The 20,440-nt window shown below is 34.3% G+C and overlaps 1 protein-coding gene across 3 annotated transcripts in view; it reads left to right on the forward strand.

Annotated features, from left to right (window-relative positions):
• The window catches only part of LOC127868031 (chitotriosidase-1-like), a 28,213-nt gene extending 19,677 nt beyond the window's left edge, over positions 1 to 8,536 (forward strand). For all 3 annotated transcript variants that reach the window (XM_052409592.1, XM_052409593.1, XM_052409591.1), the window contains 3 exons: positions 1,923 to 2,053; positions 6,668 to 7,114; positions 8,175 to 8,536. In XM_052409592.1, the coding sequence (XP_052265552.1) occupies positions 1,923 to 2,053; positions 6,668 to 7,114; positions 8,175 to 8,359 (763 nt within the window). In that variant the 3' untranslated portion in view covers positions 8,360 to 8,536. The remainder of the gene's footprint in view (positions 1 to 1,922; positions 2,054 to 6,667; positions 7,115 to 8,174) is intronic.
• Positions 8,537 to 20,440: the final 11,904 nt, after the last annotated feature.

Genomic DNA, 20,440 nt, shown 5'->3' on the forward strand with positions numbered 1-20,440 from the left:
ATTGCTGTTCATAATAGTGTCATGTATGCAATTGCCGTTCATAATGGCAAAATGTATTTAATTGTCGTTCATAATGGCATCATGTATGTAATTGTCGTTCATAATTGCATCATGTATGTCATTGTCGTTCATAATGGCATCATGAATGTAATTGCCGTTCATAAGGGTGTCATGTATGTAATTGCCGTTCATAATGGTGTCATGAATGTATATACCGTTCATAATGGTGTATGTATGTACTTGCCGTTCAAAATGTCATCATGTATGTAATTGCCGTTTATAATGGTGTCATGTATGTATTTGTCGTTCATAATGGTGTCATGTATGTAATTGCTGTTCATAATGGCATCATGTATGTAATTGCCGTTCAAAATGGCATCATGTACGTATTTGCCGTTTATAATGGTGTCATGTATGCAATTGCCATTCATAATTGTGTCATGTATGTAATTGCCGTTCAAAATGGCATCATGTATGTAATTGCCGTTCATAATGGTGTCATGTTTGTAATTGCTGTCCGTAATTGCATCGTGTATGTAATTGCCGTTTATAATGGCATCATGTATGTAATTGTCGTTCATAATGGCGTCATGTATGTAATTGCCGTTCATAATGGCATCATGTATGTAATTGTCGTTCATAATGGCATTATGTATGCAATTGCCGCTCATAATGGTGTCATGTATGTAATTGCCGTTTATAATGGTGTCATGATTGTGATTGTGCCATTTGTGCACATTAAGTAAGTAAGTTGGTCATTAATATTTTCCATATTCCGTTTCGTCATGTATACCGTAGCCTTGCATCCTAAAATCCAATGCCGTACGTCATGTTGTCTTTTGTCGTACTAAATTTCGGCACATTCAGTGTGTTGTGAGGTCATTTGTAACGATATTCATGTGTTGATAATAATATACACTAAGATTCGCCAGTAATCGATAGTATCAATTCACAATTACGAAGTATCAATTAGTTTTAACCCGCGTTATGGCTTCACATAACCCTACTATACTATTTTAATCCCAGACGTTACTTTAAGGCACCAGTCAAGTATTTATGCATCCGTTGCTAAAATTCTTAACATGCAGGACCATGCTATTTCGCCATGCATATGCTGTATGGATTTATGCGATTATATGTCTTGACACCATATGAACGCATTTTCCAAATTAAAAAAAAGTTTTGAGTAAGTTTGAGTAAGTATGTTGAGTAAGTTTGCGGAGTCTATGAGATGATGCTTAAAAATTGCTGAATGTTTTTTATTGCGCTCCGCTTTTTGTTCTCGTTACGTATTTATTGTGTATTGCAAAATACTTGTTTGTTGACAATGTTGTTGCCATGTTTACCTACCTAACTTCTTTTTACAGATTATTACTTCTAAAGTTCTGTTTGAATCTTTTGCCTTTGAGTGTTTCAAATAACTATTTGTTGGAGTAAAATGTTGAATAAAAGAGCCGCGCTGAAAGAACCGGCTTATATAGATTTCTGCTAGTATATGTCTTGGCTCGTTATGGATGTATTTTCCAATTTAAAAAATCCAAGTTTTGAATAAATAAAAAGAAAATACCTTTTATATGAAGTATGTAAGAAATATATTTTTCACGAAAGAAATTAGGTACAGAATTATGTAATAATTATTGCAATTATTATACTACGCTTTACATAATGCAGTCACTGTGTACATGTATTAACATCCTCACGAAACATGATAACATGTTTATTTATTGTGTATGTAAATTCATATTTGCTTGTAATGATGTATGTTTTAGCATTCACTTCAAACGCATCCTGTTATTGTATTCGTATGTAAATGACGATTGGCTTTTCATGGTTAAGTCTGAATAAACTATTATGTTCTGTTATGTTTTGTATAGCCATGTCTACCTCGCTCAGTAATCTCTTCTGTCATGTCATCTACTTAGCTCAACTGCCCACGTCTGGTGGACAAATCCTCCGAGCACAACCCCAATTGTCTGGTGGACACCACCGGTCACAACCTCAACAGTCTGGTGGCAACCACCAACCACAACCCCAGTACCTGCCCCTACAACCAGTAAGTCTTCATGTGTGCGCTTTGTAGGGTTTGAAGCCCCTTTTATGCGCCTGCTTGATAAAGACCTTGTAAAGGGTTCAATGTATGCAATCAATGGTATGCGAGTACATAGTAAAACAATGCATAATTAAAAAAAATCCCTTTTATTACATTGTTTGCATACGGACTGTATACCGTTTATAATAAGGATTGCAAATAGGCATGATAAAAAAATACAACGTAATTAAACTTAATGTCATACTGACAAACATTCTGGTTTTTGCATCGTCATTCACGTTTAGAAAAAAAACATATATTAACTTTAAAATGTAATTTATTATCTTTAAAAAAGTTATAAATATACGCAGTTGTCGTAAACAGACAAGGCACTGCTGTGTTTGTTGCCAGATGACATCCGGTCTCTGAAACTGTCACTACTCACTTACCTGCGGTAGGCCATAAATGTCATTTATGTGCACTGTCCTTAAATAGCTAAGTATACAAACATAAATCAATCATAGAATTATTCTTTAACAGGAACAAAATAATATAATTAACATAAATTTAAACGCGATGCCACGAAATACAATCTCTGGAAGTCACGCGCTCTTTAAACAGGATTGGTTCCTTTTCAACTATTGCCTTATAACTTATTATAGTAAAAACAAAGAACTACTATCAAACTGTATCATCATCGTTAGGGAATCGTCTATACCGTCTTCAAATAAAGTTTTTTTTTTCTATTTTGTTTGTTTTATCTTCACAAATAATATCCTCGCAAGGAGTTGATGAACGCGAGGTCAAATGTTTTATTTAACTAATCGAAATTTCGAAGATGTCAACTTTTCTAGATATCCATCAAATGTCACGACCCCAAATATACTGAATAATTTATCGTATGCTTGTTATCATTTTTATGCCAATAGCTTGTTCTGTGTTTACTTACTAAAGCTGTGTATTGAAATGAATAAATCAGCCTTTCTATCGACTTCTATATATTCAGTTAAAGAAACCACACATTAGATATCGAAACCCCGGTAAAGTTTATGTCAATGCCATTTACTGGTGCAACACAAAAGTGGCATAATATATTTTCTCTTTTAACCATCTCCTGTGTACAAATTGAAGAAAAATAGATGTGTATTAAACAAACTTTTCCGACCATGATTTATAGGAACGTGTTCGCATTTTTTTCTTATTTTTTTAATATGTCAATTATTATTGTGAACGGTCGATTTCGCATTCGTAAATGTGTACACGATTCTTCTACTAAGTCTCCTCCTAAGGAAAATCCCAATTTATATAAATCATACAAATAAACGCATTCTAGCCTCTTTAAAATATTCAATTTTATTTGATTCAAGTTCAGAGTATGTGGGAGATTAAAGTAAATAATTGTTATTTATCTACGTGGATGAATGTATTGAAAACATTATCGTCGATAGTTTTCAGTCGAAATTTTAAGAAGGAAAAACGGATTTGACCTGTAAACTTGACATAATTCATCAAAATCAAATTTTGACATTTTGGATGATGGAATAATTTATCCATTCATTATATGTCTGTGAAACAATGGTAATCTGTATGTATTGCAGGCATATCATGTAATTTATTCGCATGTAATTTATTGAAGTAGCACGCATGTTGAAAGTCATTGAGATGTGCTTTAATTCAAATCCTTTTTTCACACAACACCTTGCTTAATACCTTTTTATGGAAATTTGTACGGAAATAACACTAAGCTAAACTGTCAAATTTGTATCTATTTTGTTTGCTAACAGCGTTAAACCGAGACAGAATATTCAAATGAATAAATAACTTTCTTACAAAATGTCATAATTGCCTTGACATCGCTGGTATTCGGCATATTAGCATTCTTCAGTGAGACACAACATGAAGCACAGTGTTTTATCTTAAATAGTATTACATTTAACGTGTATTTGTGTAATTGTTCATGTTTGGTAATTTTTAATTAATCCTATACAAACAATATGTAAACATTATATAAGGGAAACTCGTAAAGAGTGCTTTATTTCTTATTAAATCCGCGTCATGCGAAAATGGGTCTTATACCATATGCGGCAAACTTATCTCCAGATCAGCCTGCGCAGTCTGGCCAGTAGTTATGCTGTCCGACATAAGGTAATGCAAGGTTTTGTGGTCTCATTAACGGACAAGGCAGCTCCTGATCAGACTATGAGAACACGGAGATCGGTCTCAGGCTTCGCCGACCGCATGTTGCATAAGACCCATTTTTGCATGACGCGGCTTATTAGGTATGACATGTACATCTTGCACTCAGTTTCCGCTGAATCATTTAATAAATCGAACGAGCGTGTGAAATTAAAGAGCAGATGAATTACCGATATATCCGTAATGACATGATTGATGGTGAATGACGCGCAGTGATGGCTAGAATTCACAGAATCAATGTGCGCTTGAAATAGAAATGCATTTGAAGATAGATTAGTGCCCTTTAACATTGAATAAACATATGTTAAATGAATAGCATTAATTAAAGAATAATACGAGTCAACCAAAAAATGAAAAAGATATATCAAGCTGTGGAGTCCACGAGGTGATGCTTACAAATTGCTTAATGATTATTATTGCTCGAGCTTTTTGTTCTTGTCATGTATTTACTGTGAATTGCAAAATACATGTTGGTTGAGAATGATATTGCCATGTTTACCTACCTATCTACTGGTTGCAGGTTATTACTTCTAATTTTTTTTTTAGCTTTTGCCTTTGTGTATTTCAAATACCTATATGTTGGATTAAAATGTTGAATAAGAGAGCCGCGCTGAAAAAAACCGGACTTAATGCATGTGAGTGAAGTGTCGATCCAAATTAGCCTGTGCATTCCACATACGCTTATCAGGGACGACACTTTTTAAGCTAGATTTTCATTTAGAAGAGACTTCCTTTTAAGGAAAATCCCTACGAAAGCAGAACGTTCCACCCATAGATGCCTGTGCGGACTGCAATTGCATATATCAGACGATACTGCACGCACGCACAAATAAGCTCTGAGCGCGGCTAAAAAGCATAGTCACTGTTCACTTCCTTTTGCTGCCTGATCTCAATGTGTATTACTTTTAAATGTGTAAAGATACGCCATTGGAACTGTTTCCTCTATCCGATACTCGAGGGTTTGAACGTCAAACTGTTGCTTCCAACGTTTCTGTCTGATACGAGTTTAGAGTTTTGAGTCGCGTTCTGAGAAAACTGGGCTTAAAGCATGTGCGTAAAGTGTCATCCCAGATTAGCCTGTGCAGTCCGCACAGGCTAATCAGGGACGACACTTTCCGCCTGAACTTGATTTTCGGTAAGGATGGACTTCATTGACACTAAAAATACATAAAAGCGCAAAGTGTCGTCCCTGATTAGCCTGTGCGCACTGCACAGACCAATCTGGGACGACACTTGACGCACATGCATTATGTCAAGTTTTCGCAGAACGCATTTTCTCCATGTGATGTGTAGCTTTGCTTTGCTTTGTGCTTCACGCTTCGCTTTCTTCCCCAGCGCAAGCTCTTCCCATTACAACAACACCCGCACCTGTAACAACACAACCAACAACTGCCGCACCACCGGTAACTACTACTGTATCGGCACCCGTCACAACAACAGGTTTGCTAAAATGAATTGCGGCTAGAGATGAATGATTGTTTATGCATTGTTATGTTAAGAAAGTATGATTACGTTTCTGTATAATAAGTTAACATTATACAAAATGTTTAAATAATATTGTAAAACTAATGATTGATTTAGCCATGGTGAAGTGGGTATGATGTCAGCCTAGCGATTGGGCGGTCACGGGTTCGATCCCCACTGTGGAAGTGTTCTTTATATCTCCCCCAAAGACACCCAGAACTGGTTCTACCTATGCCAAAGTCTCATTGAATAGTCAAGTTGCGTCGATGCTGAAGAGGAGCTCTGCATTTAATGGGAAGAAGAAGGATCTTAGAATCCTCTTAAAAACGATGTCTAATAACAAGCTCTCTATTGATATGCACAATGTCTCAGTATGTTATAAATATTTCCGGGTTTATGGTGATTTTAAATAATATATATATATATATACTCTAAATCATATCCTATTTGCATATTGCAGTTTCTTTTGAAATCAGACGCCCACATGTGTCTTCTAAACTACACAATGTATTCTATGTTTATTACTGCCATATAACCATGTTTTGGTGCGTATTTATGGTTGCACATCTGATATTTTCTTTCTTGCAGCCTATTACATATGTGGCATTTGAATTCCATATTTTTCGTTTCACTGTTTAGTGTTATTGATCAAATGAACTTTCATGCATTTTCACTTCCACATTTAAAAATTTGAATTGAGTTTTCTTAAATTAACCCATTTATGCCTAGCGTCTAGAAAAAAGGCCTTGACAAACAGCGTAGACCCAGATGAGACGCCGCATAATGCGGCGTCTTATCAGGGTCTGCGCTGTTTGCTTGAAGAAATTTCTGTAAGAAATATTCTAAATATAGAAATAAGTATACTAGACATTCCTAATTTTGGAAATAAATTGATCCAATTTAGAAGGAATGGGAGAGTCTACTAGGCTTAAATGGGTTAAATTAACTCACGCATCAGTCCGTCCGCCTGTCTTTCAGCCCATCACAGCAATGGCAATCACCAACATCACTTGACCATGGTGTCGTTCACGGAGTTCGACTGCAGAATTAAGGCGGACGGTTACTACGCGCACCCCACTGACTGTACCCAGTACTATATCTGCGCGGCACAAATGGCCTTCCTCACCGACTGCCATCCCGGCCTCATGTTCAACGAAGCCACCATGTACTGCGACTTCGCCGACCACGTGAACTGCAATTCCCAGCAGGGAAACCAACCACCCCAAACGCAGCCACCACAAACGCAGCCACCCCAAACGCAGCCGCCACAAACACAGCCACCCCAAACGCAGCCACCCCAAACGCAGCCACCATGGACACAGCCACCCCAAACGCAGCCACCCCAAACGCAGCCAATACAAACGCAGCCACCAATAACACAGCCACCGCAAACGCAGCCACCGCAAGCCAATACCAAACCTCAATGTAAGTATTTGAACGCTGTTACTTGAAAAATTAGGAAACTGGTCGCATAATAAGTACCTGCATACCATCAAGTTCGGGTTTGGACAGCCGCCGTCAATAAATCCTTCGTGTGCAAGGCCGCTAACATAAGGTAGAATAACCTCAAATATGGTAGGCCTGTGTTCAATATTAACGAGTTCTTGAAAACCGTTATTGAAGTATCGATATGCCCAGAAGCCCCAAAAGCTTTGTGGAAGCCTATTTATTTAAAATATTTAATATTATTTTGACGCTTTTTTAATAATCAATGAAACATAAGGCCGATTCTCGTAAATCTTCCTGTATTGGTTGCATTTTGAACACAATGCTACTTTTCATGTTTAAACTTAAATATATCAAACATAATAGTAAATACATACAGGAAAAGATGTATTCTCGTTGAACGATCGAATTGCATTTTAACGAGTGGTAATTGAACAACATTTTTCAAAAAGTGAAATAAAACTCTTTTAAACATGAGTTTAATAAATATGCGTTTATTCACCAGAAGCAACTCATTTTCTTTTTCAATTATTCGTTTGTAATTTAATTAACAAAAATCATATGCAAAAATACCGTTAACGTCATACGTTTGTGCATTATAACCTCAAAATATGCGTTAAACAACGTCATACATGAGTATGATAGAGAGAAAAATAAAAATGGAATATTACGCTAGTCAATTGTTCCAAGAGTTTGTATCAGTCCAGTGGCTTTTGTGGTGACGAAATAGCAATAGCCACAAGACTGATATAGTACAAACTCTTGAAACAATCGACTAGCGTAATATTCCTTTTATTATATACAACAACTAACAAAAACAGTTGACAATTTTTTTTTGCTTAAACAAAACTAACAAAACAATAACTAAAACGGTACGCCATAGTGTATTGAAGACGCGTATGAATACAGTTTATGTAAATTAACGTGTAAACATTTGAACCGGGAAAGCACAGGTTTGCGACATATAAGTAGGCTAGTAGGACCTGAAAATAAACTCTGATATACACACATACACCACACTCGTCGTTTTGTTTTCCAGCGGTTAACCCGACGGATTTCTGCAAGGGCAAGCAGGACGGCTTCTACAAGGATCCCGTAGACTGCTCAAAGTTCTACCAGTGCTCCTTCGAGATCTCCTACCACGAGCCTTGTCCGTCCGGAACCTATTTCAGCACAGTGCTGCAAGGCTGCGACTGGATCGCCAACGTGCACAACTGCCCATAAAGCATTCGGCAATATGATGTGAACGCAATAAGTCATGGCTTCACAACAATCAATGAGTTGAATTGGCTGTTTTGATGTTGATTTGAAATGATTTGTGTAACATTTATACGAAAATTAGTCGATTAATTGTACTGAAAAATATTAAGTTATCAAATAAAACATTTATAAATAAGAGTCCTCGAAATGTCTTTGAATTTATTGTTTTACAATAGATGTCATATCATCACCAAAATAAACGGTTGTAATATTTTGATATCGAACAGTCGTTTACGATGTAAAGTATCTGAAAATCCTCTAAAATATGATTTGTCCCGGACCTGTACGTGAGGCGTAAGCGTCCAAAATTTAAGATCGATTCACCCATTCATCCTAGAATATCTTATTCAATACGGATGGAATGTAAGATGGTAAAAAATGTGTTTTATAATACTCTGACTGTCGTTTGTATGAAAAAAAAAGATATAATCTTTCATCGAAAATATAGTATTAAATATGCCACCCGCATGACATGCAAACATTTTTCGGTACATTAAATGTCATTAATGCCATAATCAATCGATAAAAGCAATCCCGCTTTGTAAAAATTCAGCTGAATGAAAATATTGCTTTTTTGACATCAAATTGCTTATGGCGGCCCAGCTAGCAACACGGTAGAACTTGTTCATAAGAAGGCTGATGTGTGTAAACTAGTGGCGAACAGAAAGCATACTTGGTAAACATATTTCAGCTTATTTATTTTCGGACTTACAATCTAAAACATGAATTCAATGCATAGTTTTCGGCTTTACTATTTTAATACTTGTCATACAGCGGGAATGAATAACCGTTAATTTAACAACAGCGACGTTGTGAGATATAAAAAGCTATAAGTTGTTTCGTGTCATAATCGTTTTAAAGTTATAATTAAAGATTTAATGTTAAAAACATTTCCTTGCTTCATTTAATAATCAAGATGCATCGCATATAATGTCTCTTTACTATGCAATCCGTTTTAACATTAAATGGAACCTCTTTGTCAATATATACACTAATTTTTATACTATGGCACTGTTTTCTCAGTCTTAATGACTGCTTTTGACAAATTTCCAAGGGCATTTAAATTATTGCTTTCGGAATTCCCAAATCAATTTTTCGTTAAAAAACTGCTTTTATTCAATATCTGTTTCGGTTATTGTTTATTAACACGGCCTAAGCATCAACGGTTTACAGCTGTTCATTTTTTTAAAATCATATATACGAGTTCGTTACCCTGTACATGATTTTTTTATAGGTTATATTTCAACCTGGTCAACGCTAATATATCTCATTTATGCTTTTACGACAACAAGTATTAAAGTGGGTATGCACGATTTTGTCAAATATTTATGAATTTATGTAAAATGTGATAACAACTTAGTATACATATATTTTATGTACAGTCGAAATCGCCAGTATGCATATCATGCATGTACGATGTGAATCTTAATTATGGGCTTTTTCACTGTTGAATTGAGCTGAAGAGAATAACAGGTCAAAAGAATTAGTTAAAATGTGGTAACTGACCAATTATCTACTACTCATCTTGCTACCAGTTTTTTATAAAAAATATATATTATTTTTGATATTGTACATGACTCACCCAGTCCTCTAAGCCGAAATGATCCGTAAAACAAAATTGTGTCTTTGTGTCGTATGAACGAATCTGAATGAAAACTACATTTAGACTCACATCGTACATCGAATCATTTCTGTCGTCAGTTGTCGAAACGAAAGTACGGTTGATATTCAAATGGACACCTATATAGTGTTAGATGCCCATAATATCACTTTAATAGATAACTTTGATTTTTTTAACGAAATTCTTTTTGAAATATAGCATATTAATATGGTGCGTCACTTCGACTTTTTCAGATATGTAAATATGTGTTTTCTTAAAATGCACATTGCAACTCACATAATAACGCAACATTTTCGTTCCTTCGAATTATTTAAATATGCTTATTCAAATATATATTATATTATAATAATTATCCTAAATGTTAAGACTCCTGCCAAATTCCTGTTTATTCTGTAGGATCCCCATAGCAGCCCAAGTTACTTCTTAAACAATGGGTTTATAGATAAACGAGATATTATTGAAAAATCAAAGTATGCTAAATTATAAAAAGTGTTGACATTGTTAAAATATAAAGACATAAAATGACAATGTATTAAATGCGTATATACGCAGAAGTAAAAAAACAACAACAACACAATAAACACGTGGCGCTAACGTATGCATATGTTGAGTAGGAAAATGTGATGCACTAAGACGTCATCCAGTTTTGCATTACACAATTGATATTCAAGCGTTTAATACACTAACATTACGATATTGAGAACAAAGAAACAAGTGCCGATACCGTGAACATGTGCCATTGGTCACGAAATTATATGATTAGACATATTAAACATATCTTGTTGTCTGTTCTACATAACACATGTAAACAAGCGTTGTTGCTAAAAAGCAAATAAAAATTGTTACATTGTAATGGTTTCTTTTCTTAGTAGTATTAAAACAAATGTAACGAACAATGTATGTTAACAATATTCTCAACTAAAAAAATTTTATGGTTCGTTTTGGTTGCCTGAAATATGTGAACTTGTGTGGCTAGTAGTTTTTGTAGGTCTAATCAGATAAACTGGGTATGACCTTTGTTACTTAGTTGATGTACATTTATGGGTTTACCGACATTTGACGAAAACTGACCTAGCTCAAGGTCATGGAAGGGTCGACGGCAACGAATACAGACTTGAAGCCAGCAGCCTATTATTGTTCTTATTTTGCAGGGTCTACTTGACTTACCAATATAATTCCATTTTTCAAATACTGTTGATGTCTTACTGTCTTGGAATTTGAAACTCTTACCATTCTCATCGTAAAGGCACAATGCTACAGGTTACACGAATTCGGAATAAATTGTACGAATGTGTTTCGAGTTATTTATTTACAACATTACGTCCAATATGCGTAATACAGAAAAAGATATAATGGATTGCCAAAATGATATTCATGTTCTGCTTTGATAATACTAGTATTCAAACATAATTTAAATAATTATACGAATGAAACACTATGTAAGAAAGTTATTTTGTTTTAGGACTACAGTGACAATATGGCATGTACGCTTACGTTTGTTTGCGCTTCTTTATTTATGAGACGCAAAATATAAATATCTACAAAATATTTATAAATATGTGTACGAAAAGCAGCCGACTGGTGTTCCAAAACTTGATTCGTGCATACATGCCCTCTGTATACAATAATATACAAATCTTATCGCTTAAAGATAACATAAATGTCATCCAGGGCAAAATCATATTTCTAACATTATAACGTGACGTTAAAATGCATAAACTCGTCCAGTAGAGGTTTACTACGTGCTGAATGGATCCATGATTTGTTGATCTAGAATGTACTGTTCAGACTGTACGTTTCATGCTCTAAATGATGCACCATTAAACATAATTCTCTTATTCTCTCCTATTTCGCCATCATATTCACTTATTTTCGCTTCCGTATACTTAAGTATCAATATACATAATTGTTTCTGCATATGCCGATCTTATGATAAATTTTTTTTAGAAGATCAATTAATTTTTGGAAATCTAGAGCCTTTAAAAAGGATAAACTATAATGTACAACATAATTTGCCCGTTACATTCCTGTATCCATTTCTTGTATATGATTTCAGAATAAAATAATCTACATCCAACTGCGAATTTGATTGTTACTTAAGATACTTATTTCCATTCCTACTAAATAGCATAATCTTATAAGTGGCTGTCTCATGACAGCTTCTGATAGTCAAAGATAATATAGTATGGCAAGCGTTCGACGCATAATCCCAAGAAACTAGGTTTCTCATGAGAACCTAGGTTCTCAGAATGAGAACCTAGGTTCTCATGAGAACCTAGGTTTTCAAATGAGAACCAATGTTCTTGTGAAAACCTAGGATACTAAACGAGAACTTAAGTTCTCAGAGTGAGAACCTAGGTTCTCATGAGAACCTAAGTTCTATGTGTCTATGAGAACCTAGGTCCTCACGAAAAACCTAGTTTCTCATGAGAACCTAGGTTCTCAAGCGTAAACTAAGGTTTTCAAATATGAGAACCGTGAGAACCTAGGTTCTCATGAGAAACCTGGTTTCTTGGGATTTCATAAACCTAGTTTCGCATGAGAACCTAGGTTCTCATGAAAACCTAGGTTCTCATGAAAAACCTGGTTTCTTGGGTTTTCATAAACCTAGTTTCGCATGAGAACCGATGTTCTCATGAGAAACCTAGTTTCTTGGGATTATGCGTCGAACCGCTTGCCATAATTAACCTCCAGTTGTTTCCTATTGCTTGGTACACGTTGGCGGCATATATGTAAAATGATAAGAAAAAGGCGTGAAACCGTGAATGTTACTCCCCAAGAACATTTTTTGAAAGATGTTCACACAATGCTCAGTAATATTCTACGAAACTTGTAGGAAACTTCTTGAGGAATGAAATTAGTAAAGTAATCGGTCGACATTGGTCTGGACACGTTAATAAAAAATTAAACTGTTTATGAAATTCATCTTTAATTGTAAATATTATTTTGAGACTAAAAATTTAACCAATGCAAATCAATCGTTACATAATACATTGTTACAGCATTAAATGAGTTTCAGATATTCAGTTCCCTTGTTTGGGCCTCAAACGACTGTACGGTACAGTTTTCTATTTTAAGTATGTCTGTGATATACATGTAGTAAGCAATACTTATGGTATAAATACAAGTTTATGTGTAATAATGTATTATGCAATCGTAAGATATCGGCAATACTGCAAGAAAAACTTATGCACTAAAGACTTTGCAAACATATTTCAATAACTTGAGCTATCTGCAAAAATAAAGTTCTTAACGGCGTGTTTTCATTCCGTCCATCCCTTGTGTAGTCATATGTGAACCCCATTGAAACTGCGCCCTGAATAATATGTGTCCCGTATTCCAAACGAGCAAGTTTACGCCGTCCGATGCGTAATTCTGAAAACCTAGGTTCTCTGAAAACTTAGGTTCTCAGAGAACCTATGGTTCCCAAATGAAAACCACGGATATGGCAAGCAGTTCGACGCATAATCCCAAGAAACTAGGTTTTTCATGAGAACCTAGGTTCTCATTCTGAGAAGTTAGGTTCTCATTCTCATGAGAACCTAGGTTTTCAAATGAGAACCTAGGTTCTCATGAAAACCTAGGTTCTCATTTGAAAACTTTGGTTCTTGAAGCAATGTGCAATCTTCAAGCGAGAACCTAGGTTCTCATGAGAAACCTAGTTTCTTGGGATTATGCGTCGAACCGCTTGCCATAATATAGCCCAATGAGTGTTTAATATCTCTCTCTCTCACTCTCTGATACATCCCTATAGCACTCTATGACATGCCGTGTTATAATCGTTACGTATTGCAGAGACGAGTTCAATTGGTAATTGATGGATGCAAAGTTGCAATGTCAGTTATTTTGTGCATACACTTGGAGACTTTCTAATGCATCACTTAATCATATCAAAATTATATATAATAGCTCCCTTACTTTGAACGGCTTTAGTTAAAATTTGGACCAAGGATAATTCAACACATATATGATTCCTGAAAATTTAATTGAAATTGAAAAACAACAAAATATATAAAACTTAACAAATTAAAAACGTCACTTAAAAAGTCAAATTCGCAAACTCGTACAACGTTAAAGTAAAACGCATAAATTTACACGTCTTAATAACTTACAGGCTTTCAACATGCCACTCGAGCCGTTTCGCTCCTGAATATTCATACGAGCCATATTGTTTTTCTTTAATTATTGTAATGTTTTTCTTGTGTAAAAACTTACCGAGAATTACGAAATTGAAATTAAATTGGAATAATATATTCATCGCCTTTTACCACACTTGGTAATTTTCTAATGCAACACTTTTAAAGCTTTCATATCTAAATAATGAGTAAATATTTTTTTTAATTGCACATGTGTTCATTTGACTACAATATGTGCAAGCTATCGATAAAATCATTCATCCGTGACGATCGGACTCTTTAGCAAGTGGGAAAGGTAGCCTGTACAATGCAAAGTGCGCGATTGCGCTTCTTAATATTCATACGAGCTATATTGTTTTGTAAATTAATTTTATGCTTTCCTTGTGAAGGAACCCACCTAAATAAAAATAATAAAATTAGAATTAAATCGCGTTTCAACCTTTCCACGTGCACTAATATGGAACCACACCTACCCACGTGCTAAAGCGTCCAATCGTCATGGATTAAACAAGGGATAAACAAGTCTGGCTTGAAGACGGACGTGGATGTTCTTACTTGCCCAGGGAAGAAACTTCATAAAATCCAGTCAAATCTGAGTAGAGAAATCGCTACGAAATACAATAACATCGTTGTTTATGCTGGAGGAAATGATGCTGCTTCCGGTTCTGCTCGATCGACGCTCTACAATGACGTGAAATCTCTAATCCTGGGCATAAGAAGAACATCGGAATCGTGCGCAGTATATTTGTGTACCGCTTGTCCACGCATAGACACTGACGTACTTCCGCTCAATGAATTATTAAAGCGGACTGGAGAAGACATGAACGCACGCATCATTGATTGTCATCAGGCGTTTGTTTTTGGCAATGGGAACACAGCCCGCCATTACTACCATCGAGACGGCATTCATCTCAATGCAAAAGGCACCGGTGCTCTTGTTACAGCCATAAATCAACAACTACCAATAACAAGGCACGGGTCCGGAAAAGGAAGTGTGAACGAACATCCCCAAATTGCTTCGTTTACTAACAGATCGCGATGGCAACAGGGAAACAAATGCACGGTATGTGGACTGCGAAATCACAGCGCCGAAGACTGCTACCGAAATCGATGGGGCGCCGGCGGCTACTCGTACTACTATGGGCGCCACAGGAAATACCGAGGACAGAGACGAGTCATGGCTCCAATGATGTTTCCAATATAGGACAATTTTAACAGACAATCGCATGATATACAACAAACAAGCAGTATCCTTTCTCCAAAAAAGTTTCATACACTTACGTACATATGTATAGAATGTAATAATAATGTCTGCAAATGTGATGCGAGCAATTCTCTTTTTAAAACATCATATTGTTCAAATTATTTGACACCTAGTAAAAACAATATTGATAAATCTAGTTCAAGCACAAATTGCAATACATGTATTTCAAATATTGACAGGCGTATTGCTATTGACAAGTGTGACAATAATACTGCTCCTAATTTAGACTTCAATTTTTCTAAAAGAGGGTTAAATGTTGTTTGTCTTAATATACGTCACATAATGCCTAAATTAGATGAAATTAAATATGTACTTTCACATTCAAAAATAAATATTTTAGGACTATGCGAAACATTTTTAATCAATGAAATACAAGATTCGGATATACAAATTCCAAATTTTAATTGCATTCGTCGTGACCGAGATAATCGTAAGGGTGGTGGCATAGTTGTTTACATAAAAGACAATATACCTTTCAAACATAGATGAGATTTAAATACGTGCTCATTAGAATCGGTCTGGATTGAAATTATGTTCCCAAACGCTAAATCGTTTTTAATTGACTTTATTTATAGGCCACCGGATTCTACAATCGACTGGGTATCAGCATATGATATCAGCTTTAAAAATGATAATAACTGTATGAGTAAAGAACTTTATATTTTAGGTGATTTAAATATGAACTTTCAATCTGAAAAGAAACATTCAAAAACTCCCGCTGGAATTCGTTTGTAATTTCAAATGGTCTTAAACAGTTAGTAATGGAACCAACAAGAATTACAAAGAAATCGTATACAATTATTGATCATTTATATACAAATAGACCCAATCGTGTAAGCAATGTTTTTGTTTCATCGTATAGTGTTAGTGATCATTTTCCTGTATGTTTTACAAGACAAATGCATACAAAAATACCTAAGAACAAGCATATATCAAAAGAATATAGGCAATTCAAACATTTTAAGGAACACACTTTTCAAAACGATTTATTAATGTCAAATTTAGAAATGATTGACATGGTCTCAGATCCCAATACATGTCTCAATTATTTACTTGATACCATAACATCAACATTAAACATCCATGCACCTATTAAAACAAAAAGAATTAAGTCACAAATTTTACCTGTATGGTTTTCAGACGAAATTAAACATGCAATTAAAATGCGAGACTGGTTGAAAAAAAACATCACAAAATCGACGAGTACAAAAAACAAAGGAACCATGTAACGTTTCTTATAAGAAAATATAAACAACAATTTTATAATAACTCAGTAAAGGAAAATGTGTCAACAAAACATATATGGAAAACAATTAATTCCCTTGCACATCCAAATCCTTCCCTCACTCTGCCATTAACACTTGACGTAAATAATACAACCATTGACAGCATTCCTGAGATCTTAGACACATTCAACACACAGTTTACTTACATCTCCGATTTGATCATCAAAACTAAATTTGAATCATATAATTATACAAAATTCAAAAGATATCTCGATGATAAACTAAAAACACATTTATTTGAAATTGCACCAATAACAGTATTTGAGGTCCGTAAAATAATCGACTGTTTAAAAAACAATAAAGCACCTGACCTTGACAATATCGGTTCTGATATACTCAAACATTGTGGTGATACCATTGTCGGCTCAATAACATCAATTATAAATAAGAGCATTCAAAGTGGAATTTTTCCGGACAGGCTTAAGAATGCATATATATTGCCTGTGCATAAAGGATCAGATAAAAATGACCTAAACAACTATAGACCCATTTCCATACTCCCTACCATTTCTAAGATATTTGAAAGACACATTTCAAATCAAATGAAGTCATTTCTTGAAAAACATCAATTGTTGCATACTTTCCAGTCTGGTTTTCGTCAAAATCATTCTTGTCAGTCATCTTTGATTCGACTTATAGATTCTTGGCTACAAAACATAGATTCTGTATACCTTGACCTTAGAAAAGCCTTTGATTTAGTAGATCATGATATTTTACTGAAAAAAACTTTCTATGTATCATTTCTCTGAGAGTGTGCTTACCTTGATGCAGTCGTACCTATCTTACAGACAACAGTGCGTCAAAGTCAGAACACAAAAATCAGCTTTTCAAACTATAAAAGCCGGGGTACCTCAAGGATCTATTCTCGGCCCTCTTCTTTTCCTTATATATATTAATGACATGCCGTTTTTCCTTCAAAAGGGAGCGTTAGATCTTTATGCAGATGACTCTACCTTACATGTAGCTGATGTTGAAATTAAAAGCATTCAAAGTACTTTGCAAAATGGCTTAGATATAATATCAAATTGGTGCTCTTTTAACAATATGTTGATACATCCAAACAAAACGAAATGCATGATATTATCCAGTGCTAATAAGTCTGCAAACACCTTATAACTTAAAATTAACAACATTGTTATTGATCAAGTTGAACATCATAATTGACTTGGTATAACTGTTGACAAACATCTCACTTGGAAACTGCATATAAATAACGTCTGTCAAAAGCTCAACTCAAAGCTAGCCTTATTAAAACGCATTAAACCCTATCTAAATAATGAAACAATGAAGTTGTTTTATAATTCATACATCTTACCAGATATGGACTATTGTTGTACAATATGGTGCTCAGCCACAAGATCAAATTTAAAGAAGGTAATTTCGATACAGAAACGTGCTGCAAAAATAATAATAAATAAGCCGTTTTCCTCTTCTTCAATTCCGATTTTCAATAAACTGGGCTGGTTGTCATTTGAAAATAGGTGTAAATTTCTTGTTGGGACCTTAGTGTACAAAGTTTTAGATGGCTCAATGCCTCCTTATTTTGATGACGTTATTTTTGTATCAAATAACAATACATACTTTCTTAGGTCCACCACCTACAACGATTTATCATATGTTGCATTTAAAACGAATTACGGAAAGCGTACTTTTTCCTTTTGTGCGAGAAATATATGGAACCTTATTCCAAATAGTATAAGACAAGCACCTACAATTATTTCCTTTAAACGGCACCTTAAAAATCATTTGCTACAAACGCAAAACTTTTTTTGATATTGTGGGTTGTATGGATTAAAATACCGTCTTTGGGTATTTTATTCTTCTTCTTTTTGCTTTGTGATTGTATGTTGTTATGAAAGAATGAAATAACCATTATTATTATTATTATACTTTTTATTATTATTTATATTATTGTTATTATTATTATTATTATTATTATTATTATTAGTAGTAGTAGTAGTAGTATTATTAGTATTATTGTATTTATATTACTATTATTTTATAATATTAATATTATTTGTATTTGTATTATTATTTTCATTATATGATGCTTTTGTAATTATTTTAAGGCTGATTGCAGTATGATAGGCATTGTTGAGTTATATTTACATATTTTGTGTTTTTGAAGACAACATTGTAAAAAAGATATGCTATTTCTTAATGTGTTATCTTCGTGAAATAAAGTTATTATTATTATTATTATTATTATTATGGATGAATGATTTTTATCTTGAGCTTGCAGAGAATGTAGTCAAATGATCGTAAATTTGATTAATATCTTTACTCATAACTGAGAAATTCAAGTTTGAAAAGTGATGCGTTAGAAAATTCCCCAAGTGTACATTTAAATAATTGCTCTTGTGTACTATGTGGGACTAAGCGTTTGAGACTAGCACCGGATACATTAAATACGTGCGCTATTAATAAAAATAATCAATTCGATTGTTGTTCGTGGCTTCGGAGTGTTTGCCAGTAAGGCTTTATATAAAACCAGATATATATATATATATATATATCACCGCCGGATGATAATAAGCTTGAATTAGTTGATGTTAAATTCAATATTTTCCATACACTGAAGTAACTAAAACAATATAAAGTATAACCCAATTCTGCTTTCATTTTTACCAATTCATTTAATAACACTGCACGTTCAAAATATACGTCTATTCGCGATTGACACATTGATTAATAACCTATAATTCTCATGAACCACTGAATTCTGTTCTTCTGTAATTGCATGTAAAAATACCCGTGGAAAAAATAAAACATAATGTCGATAACTTAATCGAGTATTATAACAAAGGTTATATGCAACATAAACCTATTTCGACTGTTATATAATTCATTAACCTAATATAGTTCAACTCTAAAGATATATAATATGCATACGTCATTAATATTATGTGTTTATTGACCGATTTTATTGCATAACATTACCACATAAAACATAAAACTTGTTTTCGACTGAAAACAAACGTTGCATTTGCATTGGACAAGAACAAACCCCTTAAGTAAATAAAACGTTTTAAAAAGATGAATGTTTAGCCTGACGCCTCCGCGTATGCTACTTTATGCACTAATGAAGGCAAATATTTGCAGATAATATGTACCCGATTATTTGCACATATCGTCTGCGTCTAAGCCAAACTGACTGGGAACCGTCTGAAGACCGAGTGGAATGACGAGTCAACATATTGCGCAGAATGTGACCCCAAGAAAAGCTATGTTACCATAAATAAAATATTAAATGTGTTCGATATTACATTGGTATTACATCCGTCAAATGGATTTTAAAAGGGTAATATTTTTTTAATTCACATGTAAATCCTTTATTTAAGAATGTTACAACTGTAAAAATGGTATTTAAATATAAATTGTTTGATTTTAATAGCAATTGTTCTACAGTTCGTGAAAAATATGGCTATTTAAGTTGTGTGTTACTTTTTTGTCCTAGACATATGACCATTTTCTCGGCTTATTTATGTCAAAAATTCATCCCGCTTGTGAATTGCAAATAGTTTTGAGGACGATTGATGCGCGATGACACAAAACAATGTGACACAGACATGTAGTATATTATTTGTCATCTGATGATTAAGACCTTATTATTTGACACTATAATAACCTAATCTAGGACAGGAGGTAACGACAACATAAACACGACGTATGACATACCTTCCGTTGTATGATAACATGTTTGACAATAGCGGGAAACATATTACAATTGTTGACATT

The sequence above is a fragment of the Dreissena polymorpha genome, chromosome 2 (assembly GCF_020536995.1).
Source record: "Dreissena polymorpha isolate Duluth1 chromosome 2, UMN_Dpol_1.0, whole genome shotgun sequence".
NCBI classification, from domain to species: Eukaryota; Metazoa; Mollusca; class Bivalvia; order Myida; family Dreissenidae; genus Dreissena; species Dreissena polymorpha.